General features: G+C 39.4%; 2 protein-coding genes across 8 annotated transcripts in view; one reads left to right on the top strand and one right to left on the bottom strand.

The window, feature by feature from the left end:
- The window catches only part of LOC113514422 (glucose-6-phosphate exchanger SLC37A2), a 221,768-nt gene that overhangs the window by 135,701 nt on the left and 66,242 nt on the right, over nt 1–19,825 (bottom strand). The window lies entirely within an intron of this gene.
- LOC113514438 (serine/threonine-protein kinase par-1) overlaps nt 1–19,825 on the top strand; it is a 50,841-nt gene that overhangs the window by 18,637 nt on the left and 12,379 nt on the right. For 3 of the 4 annotated variants that reach the window (XM_052892782.1, XM_052892779.1, XM_052892781.1), the window contains exons 2-14: nt 7,093–7,209; nt 8,014–8,077; nt 9,713–9,867; nt 10,363–10,494; nt 10,937–11,060; nt 12,072–12,182; nt 12,617–12,792; nt 13,595–13,697; nt 14,469–14,518; nt 15,097–15,207; nt 15,963–16,073; nt 17,782–17,850; nt 18,420–18,561. In XM_052892782.1, the coding sequence (XP_052748742.1) occupies nt 7,093–7,209; nt 8,014–8,077; nt 9,713–9,867; nt 10,363–10,494; nt 10,937–11,060; nt 12,072–12,182; nt 12,617–12,792; nt 13,595–13,697; nt 14,469–14,518; nt 15,097–15,207; nt 15,963–16,073; nt 17,782–17,850; nt 18,420–18,561 (1,465 nt within the window). The remainder of the gene's footprint in view (nt 1–7,092; nt 7,210–8,013; nt 8,078–9,712; nt 9,868–10,362; nt 10,495–10,936; nt 11,061–12,071; nt 12,183–12,616; nt 12,793–13,594; nt 13,698–14,468; nt 14,519–15,096; nt 15,208–15,962; nt 16,074–17,781; nt 17,851–18,419; nt 18,562–19,825) is intronic. The other variant, XM_052892780.1, reaches the window with a different exon arrangement.

Genomic DNA, 19,825 nt, shown 5'->3' with positions numbered 1-19,825 from the left:
TTCATCGGACGCCGGTCCTATATTAACAATCAGTACCAACAATATTTGTTTATGTTGTTTTTTTTTTATATAAAGTTGTATAATGCCAAGTGCACACGTAGCTCGCGGGCGGGAGCGGAGGCCTTGACCCGCGGCGGGCGACCTCGCTCGTGGCGCTCTTCTTCAGGTGACGAGCGGCGCGCGGCACGCGGCGTGCGACACGACACCGGACCAGTTTTGTTTGTCATACATGAAAAAAGCTTTATTGTTGTATTGTTATATCATACCATCGTAATGATGTTCCTTCACGACGCCATTCGCAAAACAGGTGGACAGACCGCTAAAATCACCACCTGATGGACAGTGGTAACCGTCGCCTATAGACATGAGCGGTACCATGGACATAACAGAGTATACTGTTTCGTCCATAATACCCCCCATGCGTTGCCATTCCTGAGGACTCGGGTGTTATTCCTCCGTACCCAGTAAATTCACGCCATACCCCACCCTTCAAATCGAAACACAGCCATGCAAACACAACTGCTTTACGGTTGAAACACGAATGGGGCAGAGGTACCCAAGCAATCGACTTTTGTACAAAGTCTCCCTCTGGTGAAATAAAATGAAAAGATTTTCAGAGAGAGAGAGAAAGATTAGTATGTCTTTTTCCATCGATAGTATTTACTTGCACGTTGATCTTACAGTAGGTAATTTTGTGACTATGTATTGATGTCATAATTTTTGTTTGCTGCGTGAAATCCTATTTATTGCAAAACTAAATCAACATGTTGACGTGGCTCTGTTCTAAATGCAAACATTTTCGATCTAACGTGTCTACGAAACGTTGTTGTTTATCACGTGTCTTTGTGTATATATTTAAAATAGAATAGATTATTTATTTATTACATGTCGTACAGGTAACATAAACCCAGTTTGGGCGTTGCGAATAATGGTAGATACATTCATCATCATATCAGCCTTTAGGTTTTGCCAGTAGTTGCCACTTTTGGCAGGCGGATTGGCAACCGCAGTCAGGCTTTAGAGATGTTTTAAGAGGGGCGCTGTTGCCCATTACCTATCTGAATAAAAATAGAGATGGGACCAATATAAAACCAAATATAGTCAACATCTTAGGCGTATTTAGAAGGGGAGACCGGATACGCACTGCCAACCCCTGAATTGTCTGATGTCCACCAAAGGACTTGAGGAAATCTTTAAAAAAAAACACCGTTTTGAAGGGTTACGTGCCCGTAGAAAAAGATCTTAAATACCCTAATGGAAAATGATCTTAAAAACGCCAAGTCTTTAAGGTACATTGTAGACAAATTTTATGGAAATTATATCGCTATATGTGTAGGTAGTCGCAACTGATACATTTTATTATAAAATTCTCGTTGGTGTAATCTAATCTTGTCCACTTAATCGTCACTTCGCAGATATCTAGCAGTCAGCTCGTGTCATCCTGCGGCCGATAGCTCGCGTAGGTTCCGTAGCCGAGTGAAACCATATGAATTGTATTCTAATGATAATTTCTCGATATCTAAAACATATCATCCTTCCGGTCCACTAAATATAATACAATGTGTATTATGAGGAACCAGACAATTAACATCTGGGGCCATCACCCAGAACACCCAGATCCGAACCTACATTGGCCCGGCCGGGAATCGAACCTGGAATCTATTTATGAAAAGCAATATGCTCACCAATAAGTTACGGAGCTCGTTATATTGTTCTCATTTGATTTAATTTTGTTAGGATCACCGTTTTGCATCACCAAGGATCGATTTAAAAATCGGATAAATAAAATTTCAAAAAATGTTTGTTTTAGTTTTTATTGCTACTGTTAAAACTTTTTAAGTACATCAATTTTTTTTATATATATCTACTATGTACAGACATCGTCCACTTATAATTTTAATATATAAGTACGATTTTTTTTATAATTGCAAAAATTAATCACACTTTATTTCGAGTACGGAATCCTAGTCGCGTCAGTTTTTGTATGTATCATTAAATATAAAATTTATCTAAGTCCTGGTCTGTTAACACACAAATAAACAATGTTACTGTACAATGTAAAGATACCGTTATCTTACCAACAGACACACCCATTGATACATTCAATATCGTTTTGTATTTAGGATTCCCCACTATTATAAGTTGATACTTAGCGCACCTTACTGCACCTGGGTCCCAACCTGGGGTAAAACAGGGTAAAACTATTCTGGGGAGGTTGTCCCTAGAGACTACAGTATGGGACTACAGTCCTTCAAAAAGGGTATATTAAGGTTTCTTCAGGGTCAGCATCGCGCACGTGACACCTCTAGTGTTACAGTATAAAAAAGAAGGTAGATTAATCAGGATAGGTAATAAATGATTTAATTCCATGTTCTCTAATCCCATATTAATTTAGTTACAAACTAGTGTCGCTGTCTTTTTGCGAAAAATGCCCTGGATTTTTTATAATTGGCAGATTATCGTGGTAGTAATGTTTTTTGCATGAAGGATAATGGTGGGAGACATATTTTTACAACTAGATCAAAGAGATAAAAAGATTAAGAACAAAGGAATAACTGTTCAACCTAGTTTGGACTGGTGTAGTAATTAGAAGCTAAAACGAATGTTTGTAATGAATAGATGTTTGTTGCTCTTTCACGCAAAAACTACTGAAAAAAAAGAATTATATTTTATTTATTTTATTATTTTTTCTAAACAAAAGTCTACGTTAATATGGTGCCATACTAATTTTGTCTATATTGTAGTTTATTTTTGATGTTTCGCAAAAAAATCTTTGCATGAGGACATTCATCATTAAGATGTAGCAACTGAACTAAGACGATGCAAAACAATATCCGCCATATTGTTTTGCGAAGCTATACCTGTCGTTACGTCAATCAATCCTCACAAAATGAATATGAAACCAACACGGGACTATATCGATTACCAAAATAATTATATAAAGCGATTCAGAAATGACGATGTAACCGTGTAACCAGGAAGGAAAGGGAGTGCTAGTAGTGAGCTGTAACTGCCCCATTACTAGCAACACGGGTATACCCTATCAGGTTGACCTCCACGCGGTTCCCCCTGGAAACCATCGTGGTTAATAAATGTTCAATTCGTCACAATAAGTCAACTGGCCTGTAGGTCTGTCATGAAATTAAATTCCGAATTTTCGATCTCAATTTCGTGTTTTCATTCAAACCGAAATCGACTCAATAAAAGGAGCTTAACATTTTGTTCGTCATAAATGATGGCATAAAATTCCAAAGGAGTAATATTTTACATTTCTAATATTTTTAAACACTGCATTGTGTAATTTTAACATCGATTTGTTTTTCGTTCGATCCCGAAATTGCAAAAACATTTCATGGTAGACCCTCTGCTCTCATTCTCACCTATCATTCCTCACTGGTGTCCCGCCACTGTATACCAATAGCGCCGAAAAGGTCACTATTTCATTTTCACCCATTAAAAGAAAAACTGTGTAACCAAAGATCAAATATGAATTGGGAGTCTCTTCCATTTGAAAGTAGCTCACAAATCGTCAAATAGACTAAATCTAATTAGGTATTTTTAACATTTTTCTGGAGAACTCCTTTGTACCTATATGTAACAGATGGGATAATTTTCAATGTGAATAAAATCTCTTTCTTAGAATCCGTAACCGAATATTCCAAATGTCACTCACAATTTATTCATTAAAGAGAAAAGAGTTATACTGCTGTGAGTATTACATTTTCGCATTATCGTCTCGCAGTTTTCGAAAAAGTTTCATCCAAATTCTGAAGAATACCAGGTGCTTTGTCCCTGAAAAACGAAAACCTCTGCTCCCCTTATATGTAACAGGTGAAACCCTTAAGAATGACAGTGGGCATGGAATACTTCATAGTGGGCACGATTTATATCCCTCCAAACAACGACTAGCACATTCCATCAGCAGTTGTCAGCTTGTTTACCACTCCGAGTACTCAGTACTATATAACAATACAGGAAAACTGTTTGTGGAAAATAAACTGAGATAAGACGAACCTAAAAACATTGCTATATGACTAAATTCTATCATTGATCGATAGACTGATATATGGACAAATTATTTGTAAATAATATGTTATTTTTACAACGCAAGGGGTGAAGATATAATCTGGAAACCTAGTTTTCATACAAAAGATAATAATGTTATAAAATGTTAGAAAAGTATAAAATATCTTTAGTAAACATATTATATAGTATATTGTTCATAAAGATAAATAAAGGAATATAATTATGTAATCTTAGCATACAGTCCACACACCGATACATTCGGATATACCATACACCCATACTTAACGCACACAAACACACTACACGCAGTCACTTAATGTTTTATAATATAAGTATTAGTAAAAAGGGATTGTTACTTCAGTTCGCAATAAAACGATGTAGTAAGAAGACGTGTCATTTGATTTACTAAAACAGATCAAGCAAAAACATTTTTGTATCTTAAGGGCTACAACACATATCGTCACAGTCGTAGAATACTGACGAATCTTTATATGTAATATTTGTCAGATCCGTCAGTATTGTACGACTATGACGATATTATGATTGCAGTATTCAAAGACCCTTATATCTGAGCCAACTATTGCATAGATAGTTAATTTCTTTATTTTTCATCCGACCCCATCATCAGATACGACATACCTAATATGCTACAGTTGGAAAAAATCCCTTTATCATGGTTAATACCTAATTTATATACCAAAAAGATTTTCCTTTTCCCTACCTGTATCTCTACTACCAAATGAATTTATATTATTAAATAAAACTAGTTTTTTTTTATACACTTTATAATGGCAAACAAGCTAACGGCCCACCTGATGGAAAGTGGTAACCGTCACCTATAGACATGAGCAGTACCATGGACATAACAGAGTATACTGTTTCGCCCATGATACCCCCATGCGTTGCAATTCCTGAGGACTCAGGTGTTCTTCCTCCGTACTCAGTAAATTCACGCCATATCCCACCCTTCAAACCGAAACACAGCCATGCAAACACAACTGCTACACGGTTGAAACACGAATGGGACAGAGGTACTCAAACAATCGACTTTTGTCCAAAGTCTCCCTCTAGTTAGTATAAAAGTTGTTTACTAAAGTATGCCCAAACGTAACAGTGTTGTTTTGTTTAATTTTTTTTCTCTGTTTATTTATTTCTATTGAAGAAAAAACGCGCTGTTGGTTTCGGCCGCTCGGTTCTCCTGGAAATATCGTCGTTAATTTCTAATAAATTAGCCACGATGCCGACTGCTCTGCCTTTATTTTCACCTGTAATTGTTCACGGATACTCGGCAGCGTATGCTGATAGCGTTGGATTTTCTTTTAATGTTTGGAACGCAAACGAACATTCGCTTCACCTGATGGTAAGCGGCTACCGTCGCCCGTGAACAGGTGGGGTTACCATATCTATCATCATCCATAAGCCCAGCACTACGGCGGACACAGTGAGGATTTGAGCGGTAGTAGTCTGGCGGTACCCACTCATCTCGTCGTGTTATTTCATATATATTACTTATTGCATTTGTAAATTATATAGATAATACATTTATAAACATTGTAAGCAAGGGTGGACCTACCTTTTTTTTTTATACAACTTAGAATGGCAAACAAGCTGACGGCCCACCTGACGGAAAGTGGTAACCGTCGCCTATACACATGAGCAGCACCATGGACATAACAGAGCACACCGTTTCGCTCATGATACCCCCCCTGCGTTGCCATTCCTGAGGACTCTGGTCTGGCGGTACCCACCCATCTCGTCGTGTTATTTCATATAGATTACTTATTGCATTTGTAAATTATATAGATAATACATTTATAAACATTGTAAGCAAGGGTGGACCTATCTCTGAAAGAGATCTCTTCCAGCTGATCCAATACAGTGAGTAAGCATGTAGTCATGTAACAATATTAACATAATCTCCTCATAAATGTATCTTGTAAGAGCAAAATATAAATCTTTATTGAAATATACTTGTCTTTAAGCTCTTTAATCGTTATTTTGTGGTTATACTGTTGGGTTCAGCAAATTCTCGTTAACTTCTATTATTACGCTGTCGTCGTCAACATCGGATATCGTATTGCGCTCTATTCCCCTAGTCGCCTCTAACGCTATTTCAGGGATGGAATCCATACTTTCCATCCAGGATAAACAGTGCATTATCAGGCAATTAAGGAAGTTGAGCGTTTATCGGCCAAGCCGTGGCTCATAACAGACGGGTCGTTATCTGGACGCTGGCTGAAACATTACATTGAATAGATACTACAGCTACTAACAAAATGTTCAATAGATAAGATTTACTACGCAGCCAGATAACGTCTTTAAACAAATATGGTTTGTTGCGTAATAACAATACTTGTTTAATTTTAATGATGATGGAATGGTAACCCTGCCTGCGCTAACGGTATACGCTAGCGGGGCACCAGTGAGGGATGACAGGTGAGGGTGAAAAGACAGGTCAGTTAGCTCATCGTGATGAATACACTTGGAATTCAGCGTGATGGTTTCCAAAGGGGGACCACGGGAAGGTCGATCTGGTTGGGTATATTACTAGCAATGGGGCCCTTAGTCTCCGCTATTAACAATCCCTCCCCCCAATAACAATACTTAGATATTTGTAATGTACAGATGATTGGTTACACACATAATCAAAAGGCAGCTACATCAGCAACGAGGGGGGAGAAAGGATTGTTAGTAATGGGGATTTGTAGCCCCATTGCTAGCAATATACCCTGTCATGTCGACCTACTCGTGGTTCCCCCTGGAAACCATTGTGATTGATTCATTGTTAGATTCGTCACGGTGGGCTAACTGACCTACTTCATCCTCACCTATCGTCCCTTACTGGTACCCGGCCAGTGTATACCGATAGCGCAGGCAAGGTTACCATTCCATTATCATTCTTTAAAAAAAAAGCCTCAGCAACGATGTTCAAACACTGAGCGAAGGGTGAGATAGGGTCGTGGCTGTCGTGTAGGTACGGCGACTGAAGGTCTTCACATCATAAAAATAGGCAACGCACGAGTGATGTAACATAAATTATAAACCTATTGTTATTACTTGTTTCAGGTTGCAATAAAAATAATAGACAAATCTAGGTTAGACGAAGACAATTTAAAGAAAACGTTCAGAGAAATCGCCATTATGAAGAGACTGAGGCATCCACATATAGTCAGGTTATATCAGGTAAGACTTCCGTCGGTATCCTTGTCAGCACCATCTACACACCAGCTGTCACTTGTAGCACTAATTGCATTTGAATTTTAAACTGCACTCAACGCTTTTGAACAAAGTCCTCATAGATCAAACAGTTCACCCAAATGCAGCATTCTGGTTTAAAGGGGGTAAAATATGGCAGCGAATTATTTGGGTAATCTCTCAATCTTTGGATGAGAAGGAATTTTGTTTATGCAACTTAGAATGGTAAACAAGCTAAAAGCCCACTTGATGGATAGTAGTAACTGTCGCCTATAGACATGAGCAGTACCATGGACATAATAGAGTATACTGTTTCGCCCATGATACTTCCCATGCGTTGCCTCTGTAATTTCATTGCCATATCCCACCATTCAAATCGAAACACAACCATGCAAATACAACTGCCTCACGGCAGATACACGAATAGGACAGAGGTACCCAGGTAGACGATTTCTGTACAAAGTCTCCCTCTGGTATTTGGGTAATCCCTCAATCTTCGGATGACAAGGATTAAACATGCGAATGATGACTATGGTAATGCAGGCATTCATAGGTTGTGGTGATTATTTATCATTATGTATGCAGAGTGCTGATTACGTCCCTCGATTTATAAAAGTTCCACCCTATATCCTATCGATTCTATCCACATTTTTTCTATTCACATAGACTTGACCATGTAGTCACTACATGTGTTTATAAAGTGCATTTACCTGTGTCTATATGATATCGCTGTATGAAGTTCACGTCGTATTCCATGATATTAATATTTCTGGTGGATTTTTACACTTTCAGGTTATGGAAAGCAGCCACACAATATATTTAGTGACAGAATACGCGCCAAATGGTGAAATATTTGGTGAGTATCATTAGTAGAGTTAGTTGACATCAAGTGACGGATTAGAAGTACAATATATCACTGCTCCTTTACATCCCCAAGATATCGTAAGAATTTTTTTTATACCACTGAGGTGGCAAATAAGCATACGGTCCACCTGATGGTAAGCGGTTATCGTAGCCTATGAACGCGTGCCGTTCCAGTACCAGGGGTATTACCCACGCGTTGCCGACCCTGAAGAAACCTCTTTACCCCCCTTTTGAAGAACCCCTTGCTGTAAAGCCTCAACAGAGAGCTCATTGACTAAAAGAAACCTGAGTATTCGTGAGAGAAAACATCTCTGAAACCGCGTTGTACGCGACCATCTAGGCTCTTGGATATAAAAGTGAACTCTCTGTCGATGGTGAGTTGTACAATGGTATATCTTTATTCAAATGTACTTGTTTACAAGCACTTTTAAATCGTATTTTTTTTATGAACGCAAGGTTCGAAAAGTTGTTATCTCTTGAGAAGAGCCCGCAAGAAACTCAACAGTTACTCTTTTAAATTTCTGTGAACATTACGTGTATTTATTTGAATGTAAAGAGAACAATACATAATATATTAGAGCTAGAAGAGAGAAATTCTAAATTAACTTTATTTAGCCACCTGAGCAGCTTGGTAAAAGACTAATATCATCTCTTTCTCCCTTATATACCCATGCCCAATCGTGGAATGTTAATGAGTTGTTATAATGTTGAAGTATGAGGCGATTTCGATTTCTGATATTGGGATAAAGAAAAGATATAATATTTAGATGTCAACGCTTAACACATTGTCGTAGGGGCCTGATAACACGCCACCGTCACGACATTATTGTTGCTGCAAACTCACTACGAGTATTATGCACTTATCTTATATGCCTTCAATGTTATCGATAATTGTGGATTTAACAACCATATGTATGAATTGCTTTATATACATTCAAAAGAGGCATGTCTAAATATGAACATTGACGATTTGATTCTAAGCACCCCGAACGATATAGCCTGGTATGAAGTGAAAATATTAAAATATCCACAAATGTTAACTGGAAGGAAGTACACGCGGAAACTTGAAGTACTCCATTATTTTCCGTTTTTATGGGAATTTCCAAAAACGCATCCTGGCTATATTTACATTATATAAAGTCCTTATTTATTAAAGTTTAATAATACTCTGTGGTTCTGGAGATATCTTGATAAATTAGGTTATGGTATTTTCCAGAATGAAGATTACCTATTTGTCATATACGTAGTGGTCATATTTAGTATTTCGCAGTGTACACACGAACGAATTTACAATGATTAAAAAGCAAATATTTTATGATTGAACAGTAAAATGCACCATAAAATAGCAAATCCAATTTATTAATGATCCTTTTTTTACTTTGTGAAGCAATTACCTAAATATGAAACCAATACTAAATTATTTCAGCTCTAAGTTTTGTTTTAAAAAAATGACGTTATTAAAGTAGCCTGAAGACTGGATTGATTAATTGGTGCAAACATACTCACGGATAGACTAGAGGACGACATGTGAATTAGTTTTTCAGATCGGCCCCAAGTAGAGGCTTTCTCCAAAATCTTCAATTACCTTGCTTTAATACGTCTATCAATGGTATCGTGCCATCCACAGACCATCTAGTCTCCAGAGGCCGCATGCCAGAATCAGAAGCGGCGAGGTCCTTCGCCCAAATGGTGGCCGCTGTCGGGTACTGCCACGCAAATGGAGTCGTCCACAGGGATCTAAAGGCCGAGAACTTACTACTAGATAGGGATATGAATATAAAGGTAGGTCAATTTTGCAGTCCACCACTGAGTTTGGTTTACTGGAGCTATTTTTGTTTAATAGAATACCTTACTGTTTTCTTTGAAACGCCTGGTCTTTTATTTTACTAATTTCTATTGGATATTTTTATTTCATAAATGATAGAATTTTGATTCGATTCCTATTGGGTTATCTATTTTTTGCCGAGAGGCTGTCACGAATGTATACGTCTTTGGCCTTGGTCGTCTTAAGGTTATGGTGGCCAGTGCAATCTCTGACACAAGCACATAAACAACTTATTAAGCATAATCGTGCAAGCGTTTATGTCTATGATCCATGATTATGGGCTTACAAAATACTTTCATTAAAAAGTATTAGCAATTTTATAGGCTAATGTAATCTATAACCAATAAGACCGTGTGCTAGCTTATCTTCAACATAATATAGCAAAATATTTGGCGGTAAAAAGACGTCCTTTCGATCACAGACGGTTGTTATCGCTTGATGTTCTCCAACAGCTGGCAGATTTTGGGTTCAGTAACGAATATACATCGGGGTCTCCGCTCGCGACGTGGTGCGGCAGTCCGCCTTATGCAGCGCCAGAACTCTTCGAGGGGCGGCAGTATGATGGACCGAAAGCCGATATTTGGGTGAGTTTCATCAGCCCTTGAACTCGTGACTTTGGGTTGTTGTATTCCAAAAATTAATTTTAAGTAAGCCATAAATAACTTTATATATTTTTTAATAGTAAATGATAAGATCCGCCATCATAGGATCATAGATTTTTCACTTTCTATTACATTTTACCTTAAACGTTATTTTTTAGTCCTTTGATCTAACTAAGGCATATAAAACCTACAGACAAGTGGCAAACGGATATTTTTTCACGCCTTAGCGAAATAAAATGATTTCCATTTTATGCACCAAGATAAAGGCATTTTTTCTGTGTTATACGTGAGGTAGCGAAAATGTACTTTTTGAAATTGTTTGCCACCTGTTTATGCGTCCTGATCTGAGCTGACGCCCGTTGATGACATGTGTTTAGATGAGATAATTTGTTATGTTGGCGGTGTGCGTGTGTGTTGGCGGCAGTCGCTGGGCGTGGTGCTGTACGTGCTGGTATGCGGCGCGCTGCCCTTTGACGGCGGCACGCTGCACGAGCTACGTCAGGTCGTGCTCAGCGGGAAATTTCGCATACCCTACTTCATGTCCCAAGGTGAGCTGAGAAGAAGAGTACTAGCTCGTGGCCAATGGGAAGTTCCGCATCGCCTACCTCTTATTGCAAGGTAGACAGGTCGGAAACTGCACCTGCCCTTACACCAAAGGAATACTTTATACTAAACTCGTCTTCATTGTTACCTTTCTCCCATCCTAATTTCTGCTTTGACTCAGCTGTAGTGTTTCGGTTTGAAAGATGACATATGGCAGTAAAATTACAGGATACAGAGACATAATGCCCTTGTCCACAAGAATGGCAACGCATAAGATGCTCTTTCATATCCATGGTGTTGTTTATATTTATAAGCATAAGAAGTATCATAATAAATATTGGTTTGACAGTGGTCTACTAACTTGACAAATTACTACAGCGGAAAATACTTCATCCCCTATTTCATGTCGCAAACTATAAGAAATAGTCTTGTTTCAGCTATGACATGATACACAGTCTTCCTAGTGGCTTTATCTTTTCCTTCTTAAAGATGTAAATTTTGCTCATTGCTTCAGGCTTAAAAATGGTGTTTCAATATTCTGCCTCCTTGAAACTACGGAAGAAGGAAACTTGATTTCATGCGCAGAAACTTTTTTATACCCGTTCTCGAAGAAATTCTCAGAAAATCCTTATTGTATGCCATGCATATGTAGGAAGCTTTGTACATAAAGTTTGAAGTATATATGGTTCGTAGTTCCGTAGGTTTTATGATTAGAAGCAATATTTCACATTTGAACGTAGCGTGTGACGTACCACACGTGTTGCAGACTTTTTCAATGGATGATAATGGAATGATAACCTCGCCTGCACTAACGGTATACGCTGGCGGGGCACCAGTGAGGGATGATAGGTGAGATGAAAGGGCAGGTCAGTTAGCCCATAGTGGTGAATACACCTGGAATTCAGCACGATGGTTTCTAGGGGGATCACGTGGAGATCGACTTGATCGGATATATTGTTAGCAATGGGACTGATAGTCCGCATTACTAACCAATTCCTTTCCCTCCCGTGTTGCAGACTGCGAGCACCTGATCCGGCACATGCTGGTGGTAGAGCCCGAGAAGCGGCTGTCGCTGCGCGGCGTGGCGCGCCACCGCTGGCTCGCCAAGCAGCCCGCGCCGCACTACGGTACGCTACACCCCTCTCCTATCGACCACCACCACATCCTCGGCATCCTCCAGCAACAGAGGAATTTATTTAGAAGCTCCATACGCACTGTTATAAAACTTCAGGCGATTAGTTCCAAGCTAGAGTACAGTTTACTATCACTGTTGTTGGTAAGCACGACCAGGTGGAGAAAGCGCAGTAAACGCCAATTAAAGAGAAGCTACATTCGAGCAGGTTGAACTTACGCTTTAGTAAATGCCAATATCTTCCTCTGACGAGGAAGGGTGGTGCATTAATGACGTGTTCAATGGATTACAATGATCTTGAAGGCTTATTTTTGGGAGTCGTGACCCAGTCAATAATACTAGCAAATGTAAACTCAATGTGTACTAGCTTTAGGTCCATAGTCCGGTGGTGACAGACCAATAACTGAAGTGGTTGGCAACTGGCCGCAGATATCGCGCAGGGGGAGTGCGCGTGCCACGGCGCGTGGAGCGAGACGGGCGCGGGCGCGGAAGCGGAAGCGGGCGCGGCGGCGGGCGGCGGAAGGCAGTCGGCCAGCAGCCAGCACGACACCGTGCTGGCGCATATGCTCACGCTGCCCGGCCTCACCGACCACCACATACACCAGGTCACACCACACCACTCTCTAGACAAAGTAGCGGCCACTGACTATGTGTACGAAAAATTTCACGTGTAACGTGAAATATCATATGTTACGTAAAATCACATGTCACATCACTTTCATCATTTCATATAGAACTGCTATAAATTACTAAAGTGAAATAGCAGTCACTAGCGTTCGGATTTAATCGTGAGGTGTGTTATAAGATGCGCTCAGTTAACAGTGAAATGAAATCACTGCAGGCGACCAGCTGTACCATACAGAGCTCTTATAACAATTATAATTTCAATAGCAAATAGTAGCAGTTGTGACATAAGTTTATTGCGAGCGAAAATCACTTCCAGTGATTTTCGCAGAAACCGTGAAGCAGTTGTGTTTGCATGACTGTGTTTCGGTTTGAAGGGTGGGATATGGCGTGAATTTACAGGGTACAGAGGAATAACACCTGAGTCCTCAGGAATGGCAACGCATGAGGGGTATCATGGACGAAACAGTATCTCCCATGGTACTGCTCATGTCAATAGGCGACGGTTACCACTTTCCATCAGGTGGGCTGTCAGCTTGTTTGCCATTCTAAGTTGTATAAAAAAAAAAATTGTGGATCTTCTTAAATCAATCTTAATGAAATGGGATTGTGAATTGAAAATACTAACGACTAATTTACGGTATATTTAATGTTGACAGTGAATAAAATAATTAATTATCATTTAATTGGTAAAATTAATTAAAATATATTTAATTAGTTAAAATAATTAAAAATCATTTAATTAATTATAATTTAATTTCGTGTAATGTGATGTGGGCGCAGAGCGTGCAAGAGGAGCGTTTCGACCACATCTCGGCCATCTACCACCTGCTGATGGACAAGCTGCAGCAACGCTCCAGCGCCAGGAACAGTCTGCAGCACAGAGGTATACCACCGCCGCATTATGGCGCGATAAGATGATATGTTAAGCTCTTTTGCACTAAGGTTCACTTTTCAATGTCAACACACCTCATTATCTACGTCCTTAAGGACCTTGTCAAGAGTTGCTGTGTAGCGTTGCTTTCTCTTGTCAAATTTTGTAGTTATTTGCGATATTGTTTAAGTGTTTTTAGATAATATACTAAAATTGGTAACGGAACGTGCTGCTAATAATCTAGATCGGTGTTTCCCAACGTGAGGCCCACGCCCCACAGAGGGCAATTTGATAGTTAGGGGGGGGGGAGGGGGCAATTAAAAAATGGACTTAAACCTATTTTAATCCTTTTGCTCCGGGATATTTAAATGCAATGCTACGAGTAGATTAGGTATAACTTCGTTTGACGTTACAATGCATGATAGCATAAAAATTTTAGAAATGTTTAAGTGGGGCATGGCACGAAAAAAGGTTATACATATATACTGGATGATAAAGGTATACGCTGGCGGTAAGGTGTGGTGTGAGGTATAGAATGAAAAGGCAGACCAGCTAGCCCATTGTGATGAATCCACATGGAATCCAGCACAATGGTTTTCAAGAGAGACCACAGGAAAGTCGACCTGGTTGTATATTGCTAGCAATGGGACCCTTAGTCTCTATTACTAACAAACCTCCTCCCCTCCCCCACTACACAAGTATTGCGTACCAGAACCGTGGATGCGTAACATGCACTGGACCAGTGTTTCATATGTCTACATCTGTCTATAATGATTATTACAGATTCCTTGGACTCGACCACCGGCCAGCCGTTAGATCTCACTAGTTGTAAGGTAATGGCGAATACGTTGCTTGACAATAATATATGTAAATAATAAAATATAGCTTCTTCATTGAACTATTGATTTATAATGATAGCGGAATTAAACAAAGTAGTTCTAATCGACTAACCAAAACATGCTTACTTGGGTTTAATAAAAGATTACAATTTTTAATGTTAACAAAATTAATCAAATTTAAAATATGTTGACTTTCAAAGAGATGAAATTAATGTTTCATTTCTTCATTTGTTTTTCAATTTGAACATTCGTGTTTCAACCGTGAAGCAGTTGTGCTTGCATAGCTGTGTTTCGGTTTGAAGGGTGGGATATGGCAGTGAAATTACAGGGTACAGAGGAATAACACCTGAGTCCTTAGGAGTGGCAACACATGGGGGGTATCATGGGCGAAACAGTATACTCTGTTATGTCCACGGTACTGCTCATGTCTACTCATGTCTAGGGTGTCAGCTTGTTTACCATTCTAAATTGCATAAAAAAAGGAACTCTAAGGATAAAGGAATAAAGTCTAAAGCTCTGCCGTATGTGATATAAAGTCTAGAATAAAAACAATTTGTTAATTTGTTGATCAGAGCACAGAGGACGAGCAGATGGACGCGGAGGAGGCTTCTTCCCAAGAGTGCCTGGTCTCCATCCCGTGCGCCACGGACTACCTCGCAGACGCGGCCGACAGCCTCGAAAAGGTTACTAAATGTTTTTATTTTATTTTGACTCTGATCTGATACTTCTTTGTACAGTTTAAATTTGACATCTGATAAGTAGATATAGAAATATACAGGTCGTTGAGAAAATTAAGTAAAGAGGTCCAAGATATGATCCCTGCGGCACTTCATTTAGTTCGTATGCAGAGTACGTTTTAAATAATTAGCTAGAAATATTGAAAATTCTTCAGTTGTTTTTGAAAATTTACAGTTAACTGCGACGGTGCCACACTTCGTTATGAACGTTCTTAACGAGGGCATCGGTATTTATTTTCTTTTTTTTTTTATGGGTGAAGATGGTATGGTAACTTCGCCTGCGCTATCGATGTACGCTAGCGGGGTACCAGTGAAGGGTGACAGATGAGGATGATGGCAGGTCAGTTGGCCCATAGTGACCAATTGAACAAGAATTAAACCATTATGGTTTCCAGGGGGAATCACGTGGTCGACTTGATAGGGTGTATTGATAGTAATGGGGTCTAACCTCCCCATTACTAACAATCCCTTCCCCCCACGAGTATGTATTAAGTATGAATGTGGCTAGTCGTAAGTATCGAGGGAGACCCAAGAAATGGATGGAGTCTGTGAAACATGAATGTATTCAGAGCCTACGTTTTTCTCCCTCAAATATATGGTGTATTGGTAGCAATGAGGTTGCTAAGCGTGATTGCTAACAATCCCTCCCCCCCCCCCCCCGACATTGCGTGTTACAATAACGAGCGCCGCCTGCGTTGCAGTTCGACGAGGGCGGCGCGGCGGCGGAGGAGCGGCGGCCGGCGGCGCCGCAGCCCGCCGCGCCGGCGCCGCGCCGCCACACCGTCGGGCCCGGCGACTGCCGCCACGCGCAGGTACGACATCGTCGCCTCGCCTGCACGCCTGCACACCTGCACACCTGCTGCGACAGCTTTGCTTACCATTACAGTACCACATAAATAGTACATTACTGCAGCGGCCAGCAACTGAGCCATTGATGGACGAACGTACACATACGTGAGTCCATCAATGCCTAGTTGTGGCCAAGGCTTGTATAGTACTTTTCTCAAACAATGCGCGGAAATCAAAGACACAATTTTACTTTTTAAGTTCAATGACGAATAACGAACAATAATAATTTTTCACGCGCCATAATGTTCCCTAGTTTTTTTTTTTTTTTTCAATAAACAGCTTACTTTTTACAAGCCAGTTCGAAATTTAAATAAAACCTTGTATTAGTCACCTCCTTGGTAGCCATGTTTCGAAGTAAAAGGTCATTCCATTTTTAAATTACAGGACAAATATGAGTTTACATAGTAATTTATCTGGCCGCGAAATACGACAGATATGGATTGTCTTACAACTTTTACCGGCCGCTGCCCGCATGTATCTAGCCAGTACGGCAATTTTGATTTATCTCGAGGAAGATTGTCAAAATAATGCTCACATTTCCAAGCATGTTTGAGAAAAAAACATTAATTGCTGAACTCAATTAACATAGATAGATAAATAAACACTTTATTTGAGCCATTTATGACAAACGTAAATTAATAAATGAGACCATACAATCAAATTATTTACACTTTTAAATATAAAACAAAAGATGAAATATGGTAGTATGTTTTCACCAAGTGTGTCGCAGTGACCCAAATAGGCCACAGTTCAGTGATGGTTTTGCTTAAAAGCAAAGCACTGATTTTCAGCTGCAGCCTGAAGTTAGGCTACACGGACGTGTGCAACAAACCCAGTGTAATCCTGTGTAACAGCTCTTTCTTTTAATCTTATTTTTATTTTTTATCTGTTATATATTTTATATTCTTTATTTTTTTTTAATCTTAATCTGTTATTACATGAGAGAATGATTAAGTTAAATATATGAATATATTTTTTAACGATTGTCTATACACATGCACTACGGAAATTCTACGAACTTGCTATATTTTCCCCCTGAAGAAGACTTCCAGATGACGTCGAAATAGAGAGAGACAGAGGGAGACTTTGTACAAAAGTCATCTGCTCAGGCACCTCTGTCCTATTTGTGTTTCAACCGTGAAGCAGTTGTGTTTGCATGGCTGTGTTTCAGTTTCAAGGGTGGGATATGGCGTGAATTTACAGGGTACAGAGGAATAACACATAAGTTCTCAGGAATAGCAACGTATGGAAGTATCATGGATAAAACGGTATACTCTGTTAGGTCCATGGTACTGCTCATGTCTATAGGCGACGGTTACCACTTTCCATCAGGTGGGCCGTCAGCTTGTTTGCCATTCTAAGTTGTATAAAAAAAAATTGTTAAAAATGAGTGTAAGTTTTAAAAATAATATATTTTCTATTAAAAATCTGATGATATAAAATACCGTTAAATAAATCTTTTACTACATAAAACCAAGGTTGTTTGGAACAAATCGACCAAGAACGAATCGAGAAAGATCGACCATTGTTACCTCTTTACCTTGCTACTTGTGATTAAATTTTTTGTTTGTGTACACGTGTCGTTCTTTGAAGGGAGCAGTGTTTCATTAATTCACGCTATAAATTGCATGTGTGAATAATGAATGAAATGCCATTGCATGATTTGTGCAGGGCGGCGAGCTGGGCGCGGCGTCGGCCGACCTGCGCGCGGCGCCGCTGTACGTGTCCGCGCACTTCAACGTACGTACGCACGCGCACGCATACTGTTACAATCATACGTTCAATACATTTTTTTTTAATGGGTGATAATGGAATGGTAGCCCGCGCTATCGGTATACACCGGCGGGGCACCAGTGAAGGATGATAGGTGAGAATGAAGCAGGTCGGTTAGCCCATCGTGACGAATTCAACAAGAATTGTTCACGATGGTTTCCAGGCATATTGCTAGCAATGGAGCTGTCAAACTTCATTGCTAACAATCCCTCCCCCACCCCCCCCCCACCCCACATTCAATACAATTAGACTAACAGAGACGAAATCGGAACTGACGAAAAGCATTATAATTAAAGCATTAATTACTATTTTTTTTATACTGTTAACGACAGAATTAAATAGACAGAAAATTCTCCCATATTTTCAATAAACCATAGAAAAAAATTACAACTGCAAATACTACTTTACTAATTTATCAAAAAAAAAATTTTAAAAAAATATTATTAGTTTTTTTTTTTTTTTTAATTCGACTCACTTTTTAAATGAGTGGTAGCAGCAGCAGTGTGTGAGCGTGTGGTGTGTGTGTGTGTGTGCAGCAGCAGTCGTCGGCGAAGGTGTCGCTGCTGCCGAACACGAACCTGGCGGCCAAGCTGCCGGCCGTGCAGCACCAGCCGCCGCGCTACTTCAGCGTCAAGGACCAGCACCTGCTCAAGCCGCCGCACGCTATGCAGACGCACGGTCAGTACACACACGACATAACACCTTCTGTCGTCCACATCATGTCTTTTGGACTAGTACAAGAAGCTTAGGACTTAATACTACAAAATTAGTGGACCTAACAGATGTCCTGCTTAGTTTTTAATTTAAGTAGTGAGAAGAGAGGAGGAATCCAGTTTTATTGTTTTACATTTTAAAAAGTATTGCAATGCTATCTATGAGATTGAATTGTGAATTAAAATTATCAGAGAATTTATTTAAATTGATACAAAAAGTCATCAATACCAATTCAATGGTTTATGAGGATATAGGGAATAGTACATTACTGCAGCGGCCAGCAACTGAGGCATTGATGGACGAACGTGCAAATGTGGGCCGAGGCGTAGCCGAGGCACACATACGTGAGTCCATCAATGCCTAGTTGTGGCCAAGGCTTGTATAGTACTTTTCTCAAACAATGCGCGGAAATTAAAAACACAATTTTACTTTTTAGGTTCAATGACGAATAACGAACAATAATAATTTTTCAGGCGCCATAATGTTCCTTTGTTTTTTTTTTTCAATAAACAGCTTTCTATTTGCAAGCCAGTTCGAAATTTTAATAAAACCATTTATTAGTTACCTCCTTGGTCATATAGCCATGTTTCGAAGTAAAAGGTCATTCTATTTTTAAATTACAGGACAAATATGAGTTTACATAGTAATTTATCTGGCCGCAAAACACGACAGATATGGATTTTCATACAACTTTTGCCGGCCGCTGCCCGCATGTATCTATCTCTATATGTACGGCAATATTAATTTATCTCTAAAAAGTTTGTCAAAATAATGCTCACATTTAACAATGCAAGCATGTTTGAGAAAATTGTATTTGTAAACTTAGATGTGTGTTCTACGTCTTGCTAGTTAATCTATCGTGGTATCAAATTTTATTTTTAATAAATTATAATGGAATGAAGCTCTACTTATGCTGGTGGGTTATCAGAGGGGTGATAGGAATGACAGCGTGGAGGTTATACACTTTTTCTTTCTGTCACCGACAGTGAAGTTTTAAAAAATATATATGCTACCAATTTATGGAGGGTTCCTTCGCTTAATGAGTGACCTACAGCTGTACGAATGACACAGGTTCCCCCCAAAAATCCTGTTGTCTATTCAGTGTGGTGATGATGAGGAGCAAAGAGGGTGTTTTTTTAATAGGTGATAATGGAATGGTAATTCTATCCATGCTATTGGTAAACACCGACGGGGCACCAGTGAAGAATGATATGATAGGTAAGGATGA

This window comes from Galleria mellonella, unplaced genomic scaffold (genome assembly GCF_026898425.1).
Source record: "Galleria mellonella isolate WM207_F2 unplaced genomic scaffold, CSIRO_AGI_GalMel_v1 utg1650, whole genome shotgun sequence".
Taxonomy (NCBI): Eukaryota; Metazoa; Arthropoda; class Insecta; order Lepidoptera; family Pyralidae; genus Galleria; species Galleria mellonella.
This window is presented reverse-complemented; position numbering and strand designations above follow the sequence as displayed.